Raw genomic sequence first — 21,062 nt, forward strand, 5'->3', positions numbered from 1 at the left:
TACTGATATACACCTGAACATCAGCAGGAGAGGACTCTTTAAAGTAGAGACACTACATACTGATATACACCTGAACATCAGCAGGAGAGGACTCTTTAAAGTAGAGACACTACATACTGATATACACCTGAACATCAGCAGGAGAGGACTCTTTAAAGTAGAGACACTACATACTGATATACACCTGAACATCAGCAGGAGAGGACTCTTTAAAGTAGAGACACTACATACTGATATACACCTGAACATCAGCAGGAGAGGACTCTTTAAAGTAGAGACACTACATACTGATATACACCTGAACATCAGCAGGAGAGGACTCTTTAAAGTAGAGACACTACATACTGATATACACCTGAACATCAGCAGGAGAGGACTCTTTAAAGTAGAGACACTACATACTGATATACACCTGAACATCAGCAGGAGAGGACTCTTTAAAGTAGAGACACTACATACTGATATACACCTGAACATCAGCAGGAGAGGACTCTTTAAAGTAGAGACACTACATACTGATATACACCTGAACATCAGCAGGAGAGGACTCTGGGAAACTGATTAACCTCATGTAGGGTGAAGTGACCAGCTGTCTGCATGTAGCCCTGTGAAGCACAATGACAGTACATTATGATATAGCCTTGAATGTATCTATGTATGCATTCATCCGTGAAAAAGCACATTCCTGTGTTCTATTTGTATCAAACATGTGATGCACAAGTCTTCTGAGTTCATCACGTGTCTCGTGCATAACATGTTAGTCTGCAAAGGAATCAAAGCTGTCGGTCGTTTGCAGCAGCAGTGTGCATCGTGTAGAGCAGTGATTCTCAAATGGGGGTACGCGGACCCCTGGGGGTACGTCGGGGTACTGCAGGGGGTACGTGAGGTAAAACAAATAAAAAGGTTAGTTAAAAAATACTTGGTACAATAAGTTAAATAGAAAACACAATTGTATATAGAATATTCCTAGAACCACTAAGGGGGTCCTCATATAAACATGTTACATTTGTGTATTGTATTTATAGTTTTTATTAATATATCATTTTGTTCATTGGTTTTTTAAACATGAAAAACTCCTTGGAAAAATATTTTTTTTCAGGCATAAAGATGAACATATCCTTAGTTTGTTGTAATTCATGCACTAAGGGGTTAATAAATAAAACACTGTACTCACTATATTGTAATTATTTATATGGCTTTTTCTGTCAAATGTCCGGGGTCGGTCAGGGGGTACGTGGCTGAGAAAATGCTTCAAAGGGGGTACGTTTGAGAAGCACTGGTGTAGAGCATGTCACAGGAAAACCACAGCGTCAAGCAAATTAAATCACACACACACACACACACACACACACACACACACACACACACACACACACACACACACACACACACACACACACACACCACACACACACACACACACACACACACACACACACACACACACACACACACACACACACACACACACACACACACACACACACACACACACACACACACACACACACTTCCTGGAGACTTATCCTTACCCTAACCAAGTCTTCACCCTAAAATTAATGATTCCCTTATGGGGACCTCCAATTTGTCCCCATAAGGGAGGTGAGTCCCCACACGTGACTATGTAAACAGATGTAGGTCCCCACAAGTATAGTAATGCTAGACCACACACACACACACACACACACACACACACCATTGCCCTGGGACCCTCTCTTCACGGCCAATCGGAGAGATACAGGAAGTTGAATCCACTCCCTATAACTCACATCAACAGAAACGTCTTCGCTCAAATTAAGAGAGCGAAAAACGTGGACTGACGCACACGGAGTGAAGCGCACGACCAGAGGTGAGTGTGTTTTAATCAACGCGATGCAAACACTGACAAATTGCTTGATTTATAATATTTGTTTAATGTGTTTCATTTCTTCAGATGGAAAATAGAAATATTTGATGCAAATATAATAAAGTTTTCGTCACTTTGACAAAACTTTATGAGCAGTTTTGCAGATTATTTGACAAAGTAAGTTGTTTATTTCCGAATGACTAGTTAACATTGTTGCCGGTGTGTTTGAACTGAACGAGGATGAGCATGTGACACGCAGCAGCTGGAGTGTTTCCACAGGTTCAGAAATATGTTTGCCCTCTTTGACCATATTTCATATTTATTTATGTTATTTTCTTATTTAATTTGTATTATTTATCTGTACATTTTTTATTTGGTTGATTTACTTATGTGTTATTTTCTTATATAAACAAGTTTAAAAATAATAATAATAATAAAAAGTAAATGAAGAAGGCATGATGGAGACATTTGGGACACTCACTGTCACTGCTAACTGGACAGGGGAGAGGAAGGAAGTGCGTGTGTGCGTGTGCGTGTGTGTGTGTGTGTGCGTGCCTCAAGCCTGGCACAACAGAGATGTTTGGGGCGTAGATCTGTTGCAGGAAATCCCACTCCCATTCCCGGAGGATCTGAGTAGAAGCACAGGAACACTCAGATTAAAAAAAGAAAGAAAGAAACACGAAAATATTCAATAAAATACATAAAAGTGCACAAAAATCCTTCACTTTAGTTTACGTGCGCTTTTTTAATTCTTTCATTCTGTGGTTCGTTTATATAAAGGAGAATCAGTGGAAAGATTCTTATCTTAATATTTATTTTTAGATTTGTGTAAATTATCAGTGTCTCTACTTTAAAGAGTCCTCTCCTGCTGATGTGCAGGTGTATATCAGTATGTAGTGTCTCTACTTTAAAGAGTCCTCTCCTGCTGATGTTCAGGTGTAGATCAGTATGTAGTGTCTCTACTTTAAAGAGTCCTCTCCTGCTGATGTTCAGGTGTAGATCAGTATGTAGTGTCTCTACTTTAAAGAGTCCTCTCCTGCTGATGTTCAGGTGTATATCAGTGTGTAGTGTCTCTACTTTAAAGAGTCCTCTCCTGCTGATGTTCAGGTGTATATCAGTATGTAGTGTCTCTACTTTAAAGAGTCCTCTCCTGCTGATGTTCAGGTGTATATCAGTATGTAGTGTCTCTACTTTAAAGAGTCCTCTCCTGCTGATGTTCAGGTGTATATCAGTATGTAGTGTCTCTACTTTAAAGAGTCCTCTCCTGCTGATGTTCAGGTGTATATCAGTATGTAGTGTCTCTACTTTAAAGAGTCCTCTCCTGCTGATGTTCAGGTGTATATCAGTATGTAGTGTCTCTACTTTAAAGAGTCCTCTCCTGCTGATGTTCAGGTGTATATCAGTATGTAGTGTCTCTTCTTTAAAGAGTCCTCTCCTGCTGATGTTCAGGTGTATATCAGTATAGTGTCTCTACTTTAAAGAGTCCTCTCCTGCTGATGTTCAGGTGTATATCAGTATAGTGTCTCTACTTTAAAGAGTCCTCTCCTGCTGATGTTCAGGTGTATATCAGTGTGTAGTGTCTCTACTTTAAAGAGTCCTCTCCTGCTGATGTTCAGGTGTATATCAGTATGTAGTGTCTCTACTTTAAAGAGTCCTCTCCTGCTGATGTTCAGGTGTATATCAGTATGTAGTGTCTCTACTTTAAAGAGTCCTCTCCTGCTGATGTTCAGGTGTATATCAGTATGTAGTGTCTCTACTTTAAAGAGTCCTCTCCTGCTGATGTTCAGGTGTATATCAGTATGTAGTGTCTCTACTTTAAAGAGTCCTCTCCTGCTGATGTTCAGGTGTATATCAGTATGAAGTGTCTCTACTTTAAAGAGTCCTCTCCTGCTGATGTTCAGGTGTATATCAGTATGTAGTGTCTCTACTTTAAAGAGTCCTCTCCTGCTGATGTTCAGGTGTATATCAGTATGTAGTGTCTCTACTTTAAAGAGTCCTCTCCTGCTGATGTTCAGGTGTATATCAGTATGTAGTGTCTCTACTTTAAAGAGTTCTCTCCTGCTGATGTTCAGGTGTATATCAGTATGTAGTGTCTCTACTTTAAAGAGTTCTCTCCTGCTGATGTTCAGGTGTATATCAGTATGTAGTGTCTCTACTTTAAAGAGTCCTCTCCTGCTGATGTTCAGGTGTATATCAGTATGTAGTGTCTCTACTTTAAAGAGTCCTCTCCTGCTGATGTTCAGGTGTATATCAGTATGTAGTGTCTCTACTTTAAAGAGTCCTCTCCTGCTGATGTTCAGGTGTATATCAGTATAGTGTCTCTACTTTAAAGAGTCCTCTCCTGCTGATGTTCAGGTGTATATCAGTATAGTGTCTCTACTTTAAAGAGTCCTCTCCTGCTGATGTTCAGGTGTATATCAGTGTGTAGTGTCTCTACTTTAAAGAGTCCTCTCCTGCTGATGTTCAGGTGTATATCAGTATGTAGTGTCTCTACTTTAAAGAGTCCTCTCCTGCTGATGTTCAGGTGTATATCAGTATGTAGTGTCTCTACTTTAAAGAGTCCTCTCCTGCTGATGTTCAGGTGTATATCAGTATGTAGTGTCTCTACTTTAAAGAGTCCTCTCCTGCTGATGTTCAGGTGTATATCAGTATGTAGTGTCTCTACTTTAAAGAGTCCTCTCCTGCTGATGTTCAGGTGTATATCAGTATGTAGTGTCTCTACTTTAAAGAGTCCTCTCCTGCTGATGTTCAGGTGTATATCAGTATGTAGTGTCTCTACTTTAAAGAGTCCTCTCCTGCTGATGTTCAGGTGTATATCAGTATGTAGTGTCTCTACTTTAAAGAGTCCTCTCCTGCTGATGTTCAGGTGTATATCAGTATGTAGTGTCTCTACTTTAAAGAGTCCTCTCCTGCTGATGTTCAGGTGTATATCAGTATGTAGTGTCTCTGCTTTAAAGAGTCCTCTCCTGCTGATGTTCAGGTGTATATCAGTATGTAGTGTCTCTACTTTAAAGAGTTCTCTCCTGCTGATGTTCAGGTGTATATCAGTATGTAGTGTCTCTACTTTAAAGAGTCCTCTCCTGCTGATGTTCAGGTGTATATCAGTATGTAGTGTCTCTACTTTAAAGAGTCCTCTCCTGCTGATGTTCAGGTGTATATCAGTATGTAGTGTCTCTACTTTAAAGAGTCCTCTCCTGCTGATGTTCAGGTGTATATCAGTATGTAGTGTCTCTACTTTAAAGAGGCTTTCCTCTGAACTATAAGTCACTTTGTGTTGATTTCTCAGTTTCCATCCACATCCAATATTATAAACACCTGGATGGAGCAAGTTATTTAAAAATCAAAATAATGAAATAATGGTTCTACTTGTGTCTTTGTAAGATTTACAACAACAAAAAACTAAATGTTTAATATGAAGACGGTGAAATAAACTGTGTGCTTTTAATTGTTTAATAACTGGGGAATTAGACCTGCAGGCGTAACGTTCTGCTGAAGGTGTTGTGTGCATGCAGGCCACGTGGAGGAGGCATCGGCTTCACATTCAAACCGTTTGAACACACTGTAAACTCCTTGCAGTCACGTGAGTGCAGATTGCAGAGTGTGTGTGTTCTCAACAGAGGGCAGCATTTATTCTCACAACGCAGAGGTGGAGGACAGATTTTATATTAAAGGGGACCTATCATGCAAAATGCACTTTTCGCCAGGGAACGTCAATCAGAAACGTTGCCATCAGAAACAATGCCCGACTGTTTTGGACGTAATATGGTCGGTGTTTACATTAGCATCGCTAGCACTCAGAGCTAACCTGTACTGGAGAGCATGTGTGTGAAGAAGCAGGAAGTAGAAAGGAACTCACCTTGTGGTATAACCGGCAAGAGAGAAAGCCTTTGAGCTCCAGCCTGTTTCAGAGCCTTGATAATCCATGATATGGCGTTTCATCACGGCAGCATTTAGTTTAGACGGTAGCTGCCGGGTCCCGCATGAGCTCAGGCCCCTCCCCTTTAAAGCTTTATCCCCAAATCAGCACTTTTGAAACAGGAAGTGAAACGGAGGGATATGAGGCATGGCTAGAATGATCTGTTTGGTATTTAGTGTAAATATGGACACAATAGGGATATGTGCAATTTGACGGACACTATGCATAGGTGAAATAGGGAAAGTGCAATATTGATTTGTGTATGAATGCAATAGGGAAAGTGCAATTTGATTATGTATGTGCAATAGGGAAAGTTCGGTACCTGTATGTTTCTTGTTGTTTCTTTGCCATGTGATATATGTGATCTCTGTTCTGCATCTATGACTGATTGACCTGAATGTTTTTTATGTGTATTATCTCGATGCCCAAGACAAATTTCTCCTAAGGGAGACAATAAAACTCTATCTAATCTAATCTAGAGCAAAACACTTCAGAGATGTTTTTATATATTATATTTGATATATCTGAGACCTGTGCTATTGCCTAAAAATAGCATGATAGGTGACCTTTAACTTCTGTTGTTTATATTAATATTTCTATCAATTTTATCTTATTTTTGGACATTTTACTTCCACGTACGTTTATATACATGTTTTTTTACTTTTATTTATCCTTTAACTTCCTCTAATGTCTTCACTTTATTTTATATTCTTATCGGACATTTCAAATTATTGTGTTTTTATAAATAATTGTATTTTCAAAAATGTTGCGTACTAGAACTATAAATAATAAATACGCATCAAATAAGAAAATAAAACTACCCCAAAATGGTCTTAGTTCACTTGAGCACTTCATCACGCCACTGTCAGGTGTTCAGGGCGTCTGCGCTATCCCTCCATCGTCTTCACAACTGAAAAACAGGGCCATCAACAATCCAGCCGTCACACAGAAACATTCAATCCTCTTCAAGATCAAATCTGAGATAATCCCCCTGTGTAGAGATGATCTTTGCAGGAATCAGTGTGTGTGGAATCAGTGTGTGTGGAATCAGTGTGTGTGTTCGAACCCTTTAAGATATGCTACAGTATTAAACACACGGAGGAAGGAGAAGGACAACTGGATTCCTTTATTGTGAACGATCTCAATGTTGAAGCATTCGGAGGACACACACACACACACACACACCTGAATCTGCTTCATGGTTTTCACTTTCTTTGCTTTATTTGTTCCGTTTTAAATTCAGCAGGTGAACCTATATGTTCATACAATAGTGTGTGTGAGCTTAACTGTGTGTGTTAAACTAAAACGGAGCATTTTCTGTCAGCTCAGACTTTATTTCTGCTCATGTGTTTCAGTGCGTGCGTGTGTGTGTGTGTGTGTGTGTGTGTGTGTGTGTGTGTGTGTGTGTGTGTGTGTGTGTGTGTGTGTGTGTTAATTAAACGTTACTTAAATTAAATGAAAGTTTCCATGATGTAACTTGAATCATTTTTGTGTTTGGCACTATTGCATGTCATTCATGTTGCATATAGTTTAATAATAATAATAATAATAATAGCTTTGATTTGTATAGCGCCTTTCAAGGGACCCAAGGTCGCTTTACAAGTAGTAGGGTAAAAAAAAAAAAAAAAAAAAGTCAGACAGACAAAACAACAGATCGATTAGGGGCCGAAAGCCTTGATGAACAGATGGGTCTCGAGGGCCCTTTGAAGGCGTCCAGTGTGGGGATGTTGCGAATCTCCGCAGGGAGAGCGTTCCAGAGGGTGGGGGCTGCCACGCTGAAGGCTCTGTCCCCGAAGGCTCTCAGTTTGGTGCGGGGGGTGGTGAGCAGGCCAGAGTCTGAAGACCGCAGGTTCCGGGGTGGGGCATGTGGGTGGAGGATGTCCGATAGGTACTGGGGGGCAAGGGCATGGAGGGACTTGTAGGTCAGGAGGAGGACTTTATAAGTTATGCGGGACTTGACTGGCAACCAGTGGAGGTGGATGAGGGGGGAGTGATGTGTTGCCACGGCTTTGTGTGCGTGAGGACCCGAGCTGCACAGTTTTGGACATACTGGAGCCTGTCCAGGGTTTTGTTGTATCTTGCACCGTTGGAGGACACTTCAGAGTGCAATGACCAGCAGTACGCTGTGGCTTTGGTGCTTTTCACAAATGCTGCCTTTGTATGCAGGCTGCAGTAAATCACATTAAACACAGCGCGGCCTCTTGTCCTTATTTCACAGTCTGCACATCGATCTGCTTCGGTGATAATCGGCTCGACAAATGGATTCCTGTGTTTTCTTTCTTTGGTTTTTAAATAATGTGTTTTTATTTCTTGTTTATTGCATTACATGTCACTTGTTAGACGCTTTTATCCAGAGAGACTTCCATACTCAATACTGTGGACGATCCCCACAGGAGCACTTTGGGTGAAGCGTCTAAGGGACACAACGACATGCTGACTGCAGTGGGGTTTGAACCTGCTATCCTCTGATTCGAAGATCAGCGCACTAACCCACTAAGCCGCAGCCTCCCATTTATCTCACACACAGTTCGAGACTTCTCCCTGATGGAGAGCCTGGTGACACCGATCTGCTCTCCACTGAGGCGCTGCACACCTGGAGGGGTGAGTCCGTACACACACACACACACACACACACACACACACACACACACACACACACACACACACACACACACACACACACACACACACACACACACACACACACACACACACACACACACACACACACACACCACACACACACACACACACACACACACACACACACACACACACACACACACACACACACACACACACCACACACACACACACACACACACACAGGGAATTTCCATTAATAAATATATATTTAAAAAAAAGTATGCATCAGTAACAGGTCTCCTTTGTTTACTTTCGGAATATAGTGACATGACTCGCGCTCCTATTGGCTAGCGCTTCAACACATTGTACATGATAGGCTAAGGGGCGGGACATCTAAGCGGTTGACCAATCACAACAGAGCCGGCCAGCTAACCGATCAGAGCAGACTGGGCTCTGGTTTCAGACAGAGGGTGAAAAGAGGTGCTGCAGCACAGGGAGGACTCTTTAAAGTAGAGACACTACATACTGATATACACCTGAACATCAGCAGGGGAGGACTCTTTAAAGTAGTGACACTACATACTGATATACACCTGAACATCAGCAGGAGAGGACTCTTTAAAGTAGAGACACTACATACTGATATACACCTGAACATCAGCAGGAGAGGACTCTTTAAAGTAGAGACACTACATACTGATATACACTCTGAACATCAGCAGGAGAGGACTCTTTAAAGTAGAGACACTACATACTGATATACACCTGAACATCAGCAGGAGAGGACTCTTTAAAGTAGAGACACTACATACTGATATACACCTGAACATCACAGGAGAGGACTCTTTAAAGTAGAGACACTACATACTGATATACACCTGAACATCAGCAGGAGAGGACTCTTTAAAGTAGAGACACTACATACTGATATACACCTGAACACCAGCAGGAAAGGACTCTTTAAAGTAGAGACACTACATACTGATATACACCTGAACATCACAGGAGAGGACTCTTTAAAGTAGAGACACTACATACTGATATACACCTGAACATCAGCAGCAGAGGACTCTTTAAAGTAGAGACACTACATACTGATATACACCTGAACATCAGCAGGAGATGACTCTTTAAAGTAGAGACACTGCATACTGATATACACCTGAACATCAGCAGGAGAGGACTCTTTAAAGTAGAGACACTACATACTGATATACACCTGAACATCAGCAGGAGAGGACTCTTTAAACACATTCCTGATGAGACGCTGTCGCTGTTCTCTAAAATAAAAACTGTTCCTGCCCTTCAAGAACTTTATCTGAGTGTCCCTGTTCTCACAGAGCTACAGCTGCACAGCCTGATACGTGTACGTGTGTGTGTGTGTGTGTGTGTGTGTGTGTGTGTGTGTGTGTGTGTGTGTGTGTGTGTGTGTGTGTGTGTGTGTGTGTGTGTGTGTGTGTGTGTGTGTGTGTGTGTGTGTGTGTGTGTGTGTGTTGTGTGTGTGTGTGTGTGTGTGTGTGTGTGTGTGTGTGTGTGTGTGTGTGTGTGTGTGTGTGTGTGTGTGTGTGTGTGTGTGTGTGTGTGTGTGTGTGTGTGTGTGTGTGTGTGTGTGTGTGTGTGTGTGTGTGTGTGTCTAGGAACAGTATACCCGTTGAATAACCTTGGTTCAGTGTTGTGAAGTTGCAGGTGTGTGTTCAGGTTAAACAGAGCTGGTGAGGAGGGATTTTATAGAAAGGATAAATGATTTTTTTTAATGCAGGGAAATATACAACTTTCATTTCAGAATACTTAGTTTATCCCAGGGGTAAATGGGTTTTCAGATGCTCTATTTTAACAGACATGCAAGTGATTAGTAAAAATGTGCAATTGTACTACGAATTAATATTTAAGAAATTGCATTTTACCATATGTGGTGTCTTAGTATTAATAATCTGAAGTGTCTTGGTGATGAAGCCTGAATTAGAGTCAAGTAATTAATCTTAACTAACCATTGTATTTGCATTGATAGTTTTTATGTTTAATGCAATGGTCAAAATATAATTTAAAATTCAAAATATTTTTTAATGTAATTTTGTCGTTTTTCGCGTAACTTTTTCTCGAAAACGATATTTTTAAAATGTTTTGTAAATAAATACAATTCTAATAACAGGATATCATTCCTCTAAAATAAACAACACCACAATAAACTTGTTTACAATAATCACCTCTTTGTTGACCAGGATTTATTTTTTTAAATCTACACCAGAAATGGCTTTCATTTTTTCAGAGAAATATTTGGATCATTATTTAAAACATAATAGACTATTCTGATCATTATCAATAATTGATGTTGTCATTCATCTTGGGTAAGATTTCACCTGTGCCATCACTGACATTTATCTTGTAGATCTTATAAATAATAAAAAAACGGACAACGTGTGCACTTGTTCCTTCACTCGGACTCACAATGCATCGATGTCAAGGTAATTAAATCAAACACACATTAATTAGTCGCTGAGATGCCAGAGGATGCGTGTAAGAGCGCGCACTCGCAGCTCGGCAGCGCGCCCGTGTGTGTGTGACGGATGGCTGCATACTGCGCTCCTCCTCACCATGAGTGTGTGTGTGCGTGTGCGCGTGTGAGAGTGAGGAGGAGGCAGGTCCGGGTCTGAGCTGCAGAGTCCTGCGGTCTTCAGAGGCACATCATGCGGACTCCTGAGCCCTGAGAGGAGGATCTACTTTTTTCCCGATGATAATAACAATAATGATAATGTCTGGAGCTGCGGAGGATTCTGCCGGGGGAAGTAGTTCGTCGCTAGTTTGGATCTGAGACAAGATGCATCTGTTTCGGACTCACAACTACCGAGTGTTCCCGGACCGATCCGCAGGGGAGAGCCCGACCATCAGAGGCATCAGCTGGGTATGCGGGTCTACTTTACCGCGGAGGGATAACTGTGGCTCCGTTAGCTGCAGGTGGTGCAGGAAGAGGATCAGGGGATTACTTTAATAAACATTTATTATCTTCATTATCGATGAATCTGATTATTAATAGTTTCCAGAGGTGGAACAAGTACTCTGATTAATATCTTAAGTAAAAGTAGTAATACAGTGTAGACATACGTGAGTAGCCTACTTTACAAAATGAATGTATTAGCATTAAAAAAACACTTTAGTAGCAAAAGGTGTGTGTGTGTGTGTGTGTGTGTGTGTGTGTGTGTGTGTGTGTGTGTGTGTGTGTGTGTGTGTGTGTGTGTGTGTGTGTGTGTGTGTGTGTGTGTGTGTGTGTGTGTGTGTGTGTGTGTGTGTGTGTGTGTGTGCGTGCGTGCGTGCGCGTGCGTGCACGGGTGTTTAGCTAACCTCACATCCTGCTCAAGTCTCCAAAACAGAAACTTTATTTATCTTCCAGGATAAACTCGTCCCGGTCTGGAGCACGTCTATTGTTTCTGCAGATTGGGCGTGGGGGCACACGAGGAGGAAGAAACAATGTCTATTTATTATACACTCGGGTTATAAATAGCGCATTGTGTACCTTTCACCTTTCAGTACGACTTCAGAGGAGTTTGTAAAGAATGCATAAAGAGTCCAGGTCACGGGAAGTCTCTAAATGGACTTTCAACAGGTCAGCTTTGAATGTCCACGGACTGCAGCCCGACCTTCCTGCTGCCAGGACGCATATCACCGCAGCGAAAGAGGTGTATTTACGCGACAATCATGTACTGCCAGTTTGACAGCTTCTTCATCTCTGGATGAAGCGAACACGGAGCACATATTGTTATACGTCACATGAGCTGTTTGACTTGTTGCTGCTGCACCAAGTGTGTTTGCTCAGGTTATCTTATGATTAATTACACAGGAGATGTCATCGCATGCAGGCCCATCACAAGATTTATGCAAAGAGTAAAGTTCACAGCGTTCTAGAAAACACCATAAAATGGCAAATGCACTGACTTTATGTTGGTTGTCTTTCCTCTGGGAATATCTGTTGTACTCTAGTGGCATCAACAAATAATCCTTTTATGATGCCAACATGATTCAGGTGTATAGTGCCTCTACTTTAAAGAGTCCTCTCCTGCTGATGTTCAGGTGTATATCAGTATGTAGTGCCTCTACTTTAAAGAGTCCTCTCCTGCTGATGTTCAGGTGTATATCAGTATGTAGTGTCTCTACTTTAAAGAGTCCTCTCCTGCTGATGTTCAGGTGTATATCAGTATGTAGTGCCTCTACTTTAAAGAGTCCTCTCCTGCTGATGTTCAGGTGTATATCAGTATGTAGTGCCTCTACTTTAAAGAGTCCTCTCCTGCTGATGTTCAGGTGTATATCAGTATGTAGTGTCTCTACTTTAAAGAGTCCTCTCCTGCTGATGTTCAGGTGTATATCAGTATGTAGTGCCTCTACTTTAAAGAGTCCTCTCCTGCTGATGTTCAGGTGTATATCAGTATGTAGTGTCTCTACTTTAAAGAGTCCTCTCCTGCTGATGTTCAGGTGTATATCAGTATGTAGTGTCTCTACTTTAAAGAGTCCTCTCCTAATGATGTTCAGGTGTATATCAGTATGTAGTGTCTCTACTTTAAAGAGTCCTCTCCTGCTGATGTTCAGGTGTATATCAGTATGTAGTGCCTCTACTTTAAAGAGTCCTCTCCTGCTGATGTTCAGGTGTATATCAGTATGTAGTGCCTCTACTTTAAAGAGTCCTCTCCTGCTGATGTTCAGGTGTATATCAGTATGTAGTGTCTCTACTTTAAAGAGTCCTCTCCTGCTGATGTTCAGGTGTATATCAGTATGTAGTGCCTCTACTTTAAAGAGTCCTCTCCTGCTGATGTTCAGGTGTATATCAGTATGTAGTGTCTCTACTTTAAAGAGTCCTCTCCTGCTGATGTTCAGGTGTATATCAGTATGTAGTGCCTCTACTTTAAAGAGTCCTCTCCTGCTGATGTTCAGGTGTATATCAGTATGTAGTGTCTCTACTTTAAAGAGTCCTCTCCTGCTGATGTTCAGGTGTATATCAGTATGTAGTGTCTCTACTTTAAACAGTCCTCTCCGGCTGATGTTCAGGTGTATATCAGTATGTGGTGTCTCTACTTTAAAGAGTCCTCTCCTGCTGATGTTCAGGTGTATATCAGTATGTAGTGTCTCTACTTTAAAGAGTCCTCTCCTGCTGATGTTCAGGTGTATATCAGTTTGTAGTGTCTCTACTTTAAAGAGTCCTCTCCTGCTGATTTTCAGGTGTATATCAGTTTGTGGTGTCTCTACTTTAAAGAGTCCTCTCCTGCTGATGTTCAGGTTCATATCAGTATGTAGTATCTCTACTTTAAACAGTCCTCTCCGGCTGATGTTCAGGTGTATATCCGTATGTAGTGTCTCTACTTTAAAGAGTCCTCTCCTGCTGATGTTCAGGTGTATATCAGTATGTAGTGTCTCTACTTTAAACAGTCCTCTCCGGCTGATGTTCAGGTGTATATCAGTATGTGGTGTCTCTACTTTAAAGAGTCCTCTCCTGCTGATGTTCAGGTGTATATCAGTATGTAGTGTCTCTACTTTAAAGAGTCCTCTCCTGCTGATGTTCAGGTGTATATCAGTTTGTAGTGTCTCTACTTTAAAGAGTCCTCTCCTGCTGATTTTCAGGTGTATATCAGTTTGTGGTGTCTCTACTTTAAAGAGTCCTCTCCTGCTGATGTTCAGGTTCATATCAGTATGTAGTATCTCTACTTTAAACAGTCCTCTCCGGCTGATGTTCAGGTGTATATCCGTATGTAGTGTCTCTACTTTAAAGAGTCCTCTCCTGCTGATGTTCAGGTGTATATCAGTATGTAGTGTCTCTACTTTAAAGAGTCCTCTCTTGCTGATCTTCAGGTGTATATCAGTATGTAGTGTCTCTACTTTAAAGAGTCCTCTCCTGCTGATATTCAGGTGTACATCAGTATGTAGTGTCTCTACTTTAAAGAGTCCTCTCCTGCTGATATTCAGGTGTACATCAGTATGTAGTGTCTCTACTTTAAAGAGTCCTCTCCTAATGATGTTCAGGTGTATATCAGTATGTAGTGTCTCTACTTTAAAGAGTCCTCTCCTGCTGATGTTCAGGTGTATATCAGTATGTAGTGTCTCTACTTTAAAGAGTCCTCTCCCGCTGATGTTCAGGTGTATATCAGTATACAAAAAGCTCTTTATTTGTCCCATACTGCCTGTGCTGCAGCACCTCTTTTCACCCTCCGTCTGAAACCAGAGCCCAGTCTGCTCTGATTGGTTAGCTGGCTGGCTCTGTTGTGATTAATCAACTTTTTAGAGATGCCCCGCTTCTTAGCCTATCACGTACATCATGTTGGAGCGCTAGCCAATAGGAGCGCAAGTGATAGCGAGAGAAACCCCCTCTGGAGGGAACATGGGGATTGTAGCCTTTGCAGACCATTTACATGCACTAAAACCTATAGAACACACTGCAAGGGAAAAAGCAGAATAGGGCCTCTTTAAATCAGCCACAAAATCAACATTTACAGTAGACTGGCATCGAGGCATTTACTTATTCCTTCTCCGTTTTAATTACAGCTCTCTGTTCTGTCACCATTCGGAGATGTCTGGCATCATCCCTCTCTCCTTGTTGTGCTTTCAGTGCCGAGTCACGAATACTCAGTTGAATAACATACCTCACATTCATCAAGTATTACGCATTGTTTCTGAGTTTCGACACCAGGTGTTGTTTTGCTTGCTGGTGCACCTTTATGGGATCATATGCAGTCATGCACATAAAGAAGCACGTTGTGAAACATGTTGTTCAATATTGTTCAACTCCATAACAGTCTAATGAGTTGTGTTTTTATGAGTCAGTGAAAGCAGTTGGCGACGTGCCAACATTGTGACCTGTGTGTCTGCAGGCGGCAGATCAAGATTCTGGAGACACTTATCACACAGAGAGAAGCTTCCTGATCCATACACCCAGCTACATATTTTACATTTAGCACATGTACATGTTCCCATACCACAGATACAATATTCTCTATGAGGAACCCAATGATGTGAGGAAGTGAAATATGGGGCTATAAATCAGTTTTACTTATTTGTGTGAGCTCCAGACTACTTTATAAAGCCACATGATCCTATTTTATCTTAATAATTGCTTTAAAATATAGGATGATTTGCGTACGACTGACATTTAATGAGACTTACTTGTACTCCACTACATGTATTTAATACACAATGACTATTTCACTGTCCCTACTTTCACTATATTTAGATGATAATACTTTTCTACTTTCACTTGAGGAACATTTTGAATGGAGGACTTTTACTTGAAACAGAGTATTCCTACACTCTGGTACTTCTACTTTTACTCAAGTACAAGCTCTGAGTACTTCTACTTTTACTCAAGTACAAGCTCTGAGTACTTCTACTTTTACTCAAGTACAAGCTCTGAGTACTTCTACTTTTACTCAAGTACAAGCTCTGAGTACTTCTACTTTTACTCAAGTACAAGCTCTGAGTACTTCTACTTTTACTCAAGTACAAGCTCTGAGTACTTCTACTTTTACTCAAGTACAAGCTCTGAGTACTTCTACTTTTACTCAAGTACAAGCTCTGAGTACTTCTACTTTTACTCAAGTACAAGATCTGAGTACTTCACCCACACATTTCCAACAGGTGATAAAGTGTGTGGTACTTACTGTTCTGCTCAGATTTCTCTAATTGCCTCCATGTGTCGTAATCCTCTCAGAAAGATCCAGAAATTCAGTTTTTTGACCAGTTTATATCCAAAGATACATCCATTGTTCCAGCCGAATGAAACATTCACGGATGCATTACAATTGTCTTTTATGAGAAGATGAAAGTCAGCCATGTTTTCCCTGCAGAGCCGCTCCACGTTAAATCTGCTGTTTTTTACCAGAGGTTTGGTTAGTTTGGTTTGCAGCGTTGCATCGCGGTTGGTGGACAGCGACATGTTTTGGATGCATGTGTAGTAATCCTCTCAGAAACATGCTTGGGGTCGTATAATCCTGTACTTGACTATGTCCGAAAAACTAAAACACTGGGAGCTTAAAACGTGTATTCTCATATGTTTAGCCGTTTAGCCACGTTTCCACCGCAGAGCTGCTGCACGTTAAATCCGCTGTTTTTTAACAGAGGTTTGGTTGTGTGCAGAGAGATGTTTTATCGCACCTTTTCCTGAAGAGATCGGCTTTTTTATTTTGGAGGACAATCCACACCACAGTTACTATCTTTCTGTAACTTCTGCTAACCACACACTGAATGAGCAGGCCTTCAGCAGCAGGTGCACAGACAGCCAATCAGAGCTCAGAGTGGCAGCAGGTCATCAACCACACCTGGCCTCCAGTCTGTGCATTCAGAAATGTAAACGGTTCTATAGAGGCTTCTCAATTCTTAAATGTCCCCTCCTCGACTCCCCTCCTCGAGACTTAGTCCCGCCCACAGGAGATGCGAGCGGAGGACCGAGGAGGGGAACCGAGGAGAGAGGACGGGAAATTTGAGTATTGAGAAGCCTCTTATGTGTATTAAATATTCAGTATTAGTTCATTGATCTCACACCAAGAAGATTGGTTCATATCTTTAAAGACTTTACATTATTATAGGAAAGTCTGGTGTTATGGTTCTCCAAAAGCCCATCAAAGAAGGGACATTTTATAATTATGTCAGTCAGCAAATATTAATATAATTAAAACATATATATATAAAGTTGTTTCCCTGAGGAGAACATTATTTTGGCTTTTAAGAAAAAAGCTTTGAAGACACATAACATATTTGTTTGTTATAGTATTGTTGTCTAGGATGATATAATCCTTCATCTGTATGATGTAATTGTATTTAATTAGAAGAAACAGCATGCCTATTTGTGTTTTCCACACTAAGAGCACTTGGCATATTTGTATTCTATTAAAACGTACCTTAAATCCTATAATAATAATAATAATTAGGTGCAATATGTGAAATACTATCATGCCGCTAATTGTTCAATCAAGCCGTTCAGTAGGAATCACGTTACGATTGCAAAATTCATCAAAATAGTCGCAATTGCTTTTTTTATCCTAATAAGCCATGCGTTGTACAAATGGCAAGTAACTAGGTATTCTGATTCTTATTACAATTATTGAGTTAAATGTATACCGATAAATGACTCAAAAAACACACTCTTTATGTAATATGTGCACATGGTGGAGCAGTGAGGGAGTCTGCATACAATAATACACGTTTACTTTTTGTATATGTTGCAGCCGTTGCAGTGCATGTAATAATCAAATGGCTGCATGTGAAAAGGATAGTCTGTAGTTAAAAGCAACATTATCACCCAACTCCTCTGCTTCCACCCACTTCATCACACACACACTCTTAACTCCCACACACACCCCGCTGGAGACAATGGTAACACATCGCAGGCTGAGATAATGTATTTGCGTTGACCTCCGTCCAAATGAAAAGAAAATAATGATACGTTCTATCTGCACGGTGCAGCTTGGTAGTGGCTGATTATTTGGTGTGAGATTATCATCAGCGAGTTCCTGTGGAGGGAGAGAAAGTGACCTGCTTTATTTCAGAGGCTTTGGATCTGAAGAAATGTCTCAGTGTTGATAAAGTCTCTCTTCCTGTTTCTCCTAGACTCCGCTGCCAGAGGCGCTCAATTCAAAGGACACCATGAAGCAGGTGAGCTGCACTTGAAACTCCTGCTGAACAGAAGAAGACACTCACTGATGTCTGCAAGTTTAAGCTCTTAAACACACAACATGTCAATGAAAACAGCAGTAGAATCTGTTTGTTTAGTGTGGTGAAGCAGCGTGGCACCATGGGAGTTGTAGTCTTTAACGTAAGATCCCAACATGCTGGAGTGTTTAAGAAGACAACAAAGAAGTTGCCTCATCTCTAAAACAAATGCCTCGATTATTTCTGCAAGTATTAGAACACGATTCCATGAAAACAGCATGTAAAATATTTTTGTTTGGGGTTGTTGTGCAGCGTGGCATCATGGGAGTTGTAGTCTTTAACGTAAGATCCCAACATGCTGGAGTGTTTAAGAAGACAACAAAAAAGTTGCCTCATCTCTAAAACTAATGCCTCGATTATTTCTGCAAGTATTAGAACACGATTCCATGAAAACAGCAGTAAAATATTTGTGTTATGGGTTGTTGTGCAGCGTGGCATCATGGGAGTTGTAGTCTTCAACCTCTTTCCTTCAGAGTTCATGGTGCATGGAGGTTTTGAAGTCTCCTCTCGGATATTAAAACAGTCAATAACATTTCAGTTTGAAGTTAGAAATCGGAGTTTCTCCCTACCCGCTGTTCGGCTGCCGCTAACATTAGCCTAGCTTGTTTCTCTGTTAACTTCACACCCTTACGTGTACAAAGATTTTACTTGAGGACAGATTAACCTCGTAAGTTGCCTCTTCTCCTAAACAACAGACCCTCTGATTAAAACCTGTAATAACACTGAATAAAGTAGGTTCACGTTTAAAATCAGCATTTCCCCCGGATGAAACTGAGCGAAGGGCTACGAGCTAAAGGCTAACATTTGCTTGTTTCTCTGAGTAAAAAAACCCCCCGAAAATTGTAACATGTGGCTTCAAACTGGATAAAAAGTCGGTTTTTGACGGCTTCTGTCCGACAACACTGACTGAGAGACGATTGTTGTTCTCATTAGTTTGTGACACCTCACTGTCAGCTCATTTGTTTTTTTAATTTCAATGAAAATGACCCTCTCTCCAGGCTGCATGATATTTATTTAAATTTCTATTCCCCTACATTAGCCCTAATATGCCATCTAACAAAATGCGCCATTACCTTGATTATAATTACACATTTCCCTGAAACCTAACCAGACCTCGTGCTCCAATATTATTGCAAAGCAACATTTTGAATCAATATGACTTTCTTTGAGCTATGGTCATCAGGGTTGATCAATATGTTAAATCTTATAGTAAGTGAAGTGATTCCTCTGTCATGTTTTATTCAATACCTCCATAATTAGATTTGTAAGTACATCTCTGTCTGCAGTTTTTAAACTTGCTTTTCTTGCTTTTTTCTTCCTGGCACTGACCTTTAAAAATGTTCTCTCCTCCCGTGCCTCTCTCATCCGGACTTGCAGCGCTTGCATCCTCTCAAAGTGCTGATCTGGCCTTTTGTTGTTATAATATCCTGCATTACTACTCAGGCGAGCCTTAAAACACATTCCTCACAGGGCAGGCAGTCACAAGGAGTCTAAAGGGCGCTCAGGGCCCACGGTGGTTAATTGACCCCCCCCCACACACACACACACACACACACACACACACACACACACACACACACACACACACACACACACACACACACACACACACACACACACACACACACACACACACACACACACACACACACACACACACACACACACACACACACACACACACACACACACACACACACACAGGCCTTATCTCATTTTCTTCCTAGAGAGGACATTTAAAACACATTCAGAACACTGGCTGGCATTGAAAGTAAATCCTGTGTACAGTTTGTTTTTTTAGTCTTTTCCAAGTCATTAAATCCTCTTAAAGTACACATGCAAACTGTTTTTCAGATTCAGATTACTTTACCCTCCATTAAATGTACATACAATGGAAATGTGTCCTACACAGTAGAACATACAGTTCACACAGAATACGTATACAGTGAGCGGCAGGGACGTGCACAGGTACGGGCTATGTTGCCAGGGCAACGGCCCGTTTGGCCTTTTCAGCCTGCCCCTCTGGAGAGAGCGAGTTTGGTTTTCTTTGTTCTGTTGTGGCCGAATCAACACGATAAGCCCACAATTATTATTGTACCGTCTCGCTGCGGGAAACACACGTTGTCAGCGCTGTCATCTGCCGGTGCGTTAACTTAAGACCACCTCAGTGTCGGATTTTGGAAACTTGATTTCGAGTTGTCTCATGGCAGTTAGGGTATAAGGGACAACCCAGGGGACTTTACTTCCTCTTGATACCGTCGGTTGTTTACAAACAAACACCTAAATATAGCCTTTGTTATTGTGCTTCTGTCTTTCTGTCTGTAAACTCCCTCCACGGGCCTCTCGCTCTCTTCTCTTGATCGCCCTCTCACCGGTGAATAGTTCATTGTCCCGCTTCAGTGTAGGAATTCTGCCATGTCTCTACTTTAGTTTGACCATCTCTGTTATTAAGTTATAGAATACTAAATAAATAAGCGATTATACCTTACCGTTACTGCGCTCATAAAGAATGATAAGAATGAGAATAATGCGTATTGAACTGGTTTAATCAATTAGTGAGTGTATTTAAGGTAGGCTAATTATAGAAGCCCTTTTATCAGAATGTCTGCACAGCAGTTACAAAGGGCAAACTACATCAGAACAGCATTTCCACCATTTTGTCTTTAATAGTTACTAACATTAGATATGTTAATGACATATGGACTGCAAAACTAAAAATGTCCCTCGTTTGTATTTTTAAAATCAAGTCACCGAATGCAAGTAGTCGCCTTAGCTTATGTTGTCATGAGATGTGAATTACTGTGCAATCTAGTTGATGTAATTATCGTTTGGTTTCTTTTACATTAAAAACAAGTTACAATTTTCAAAAGGTCTTGTGTTTTTTGGGAGGCCCTTCTTCCAGTTCTTCCAACAGCCCCTCCAAATGGATGTCCCTGAGCGGTTTGTTCCCAGACCTAAATATAACAAAGATGGCATGAAATCCAAAATAGACGATTGAAGGAGTTGCTATAGAAGATGGAGAGGACGGAGTGACGG

The 21,062-nt window shown here is 41.1% G+C and overlaps 1 protein-coding gene across 3 annotated transcripts in view; it reads left to right on the top strand.

The window, feature by feature from the left end:
• Positions 1-1,800: 1,800 nt before the first annotated feature.
• The window catches only part of rapgef3 (Rap guanine nucleotide exchange factor (GEF) 3), a 55,747-nt gene continuing 36,485 nt past the window's right edge, over positions 1,801-21,062 (top strand). Inside the window, exons 1-3 of one of the 3 annotated variants that reach the window (XM_034086404.2) lie at positions 1,801-1,849; positions 8,290-8,363; positions 17,925-17,969. In XM_034086404.2, the coding sequence (XP_033942295.1) occupies positions 8,307-8,363; positions 17,925-17,969 (102 nt within the window). In that variant the 5' untranslated portion in view covers positions 1,801-1,849; positions 8,290-8,306. Of the gene's footprint in view, positions 1,850-8,289; positions 8,364-10,957; positions 11,248-17,924; positions 17,970-21,062 lie in introns of those variants that run through there. The other 2 variants (XM_034086403.2, XM_034086405.2) reach the window with 2 other exon arrangements.

Source organism: Pseudochaenichthys georgianus, chromosome 7, assembly GCF_902827115.2.
Source record: "Pseudochaenichthys georgianus chromosome 7, fPseGeo1.2, whole genome shotgun sequence".
Lineage (NCBI taxonomy): Eukaryota > Metazoa > Chordata > Actinopteri > Perciformes > Channichthyidae > Pseudochaenichthys > Pseudochaenichthys georgianus.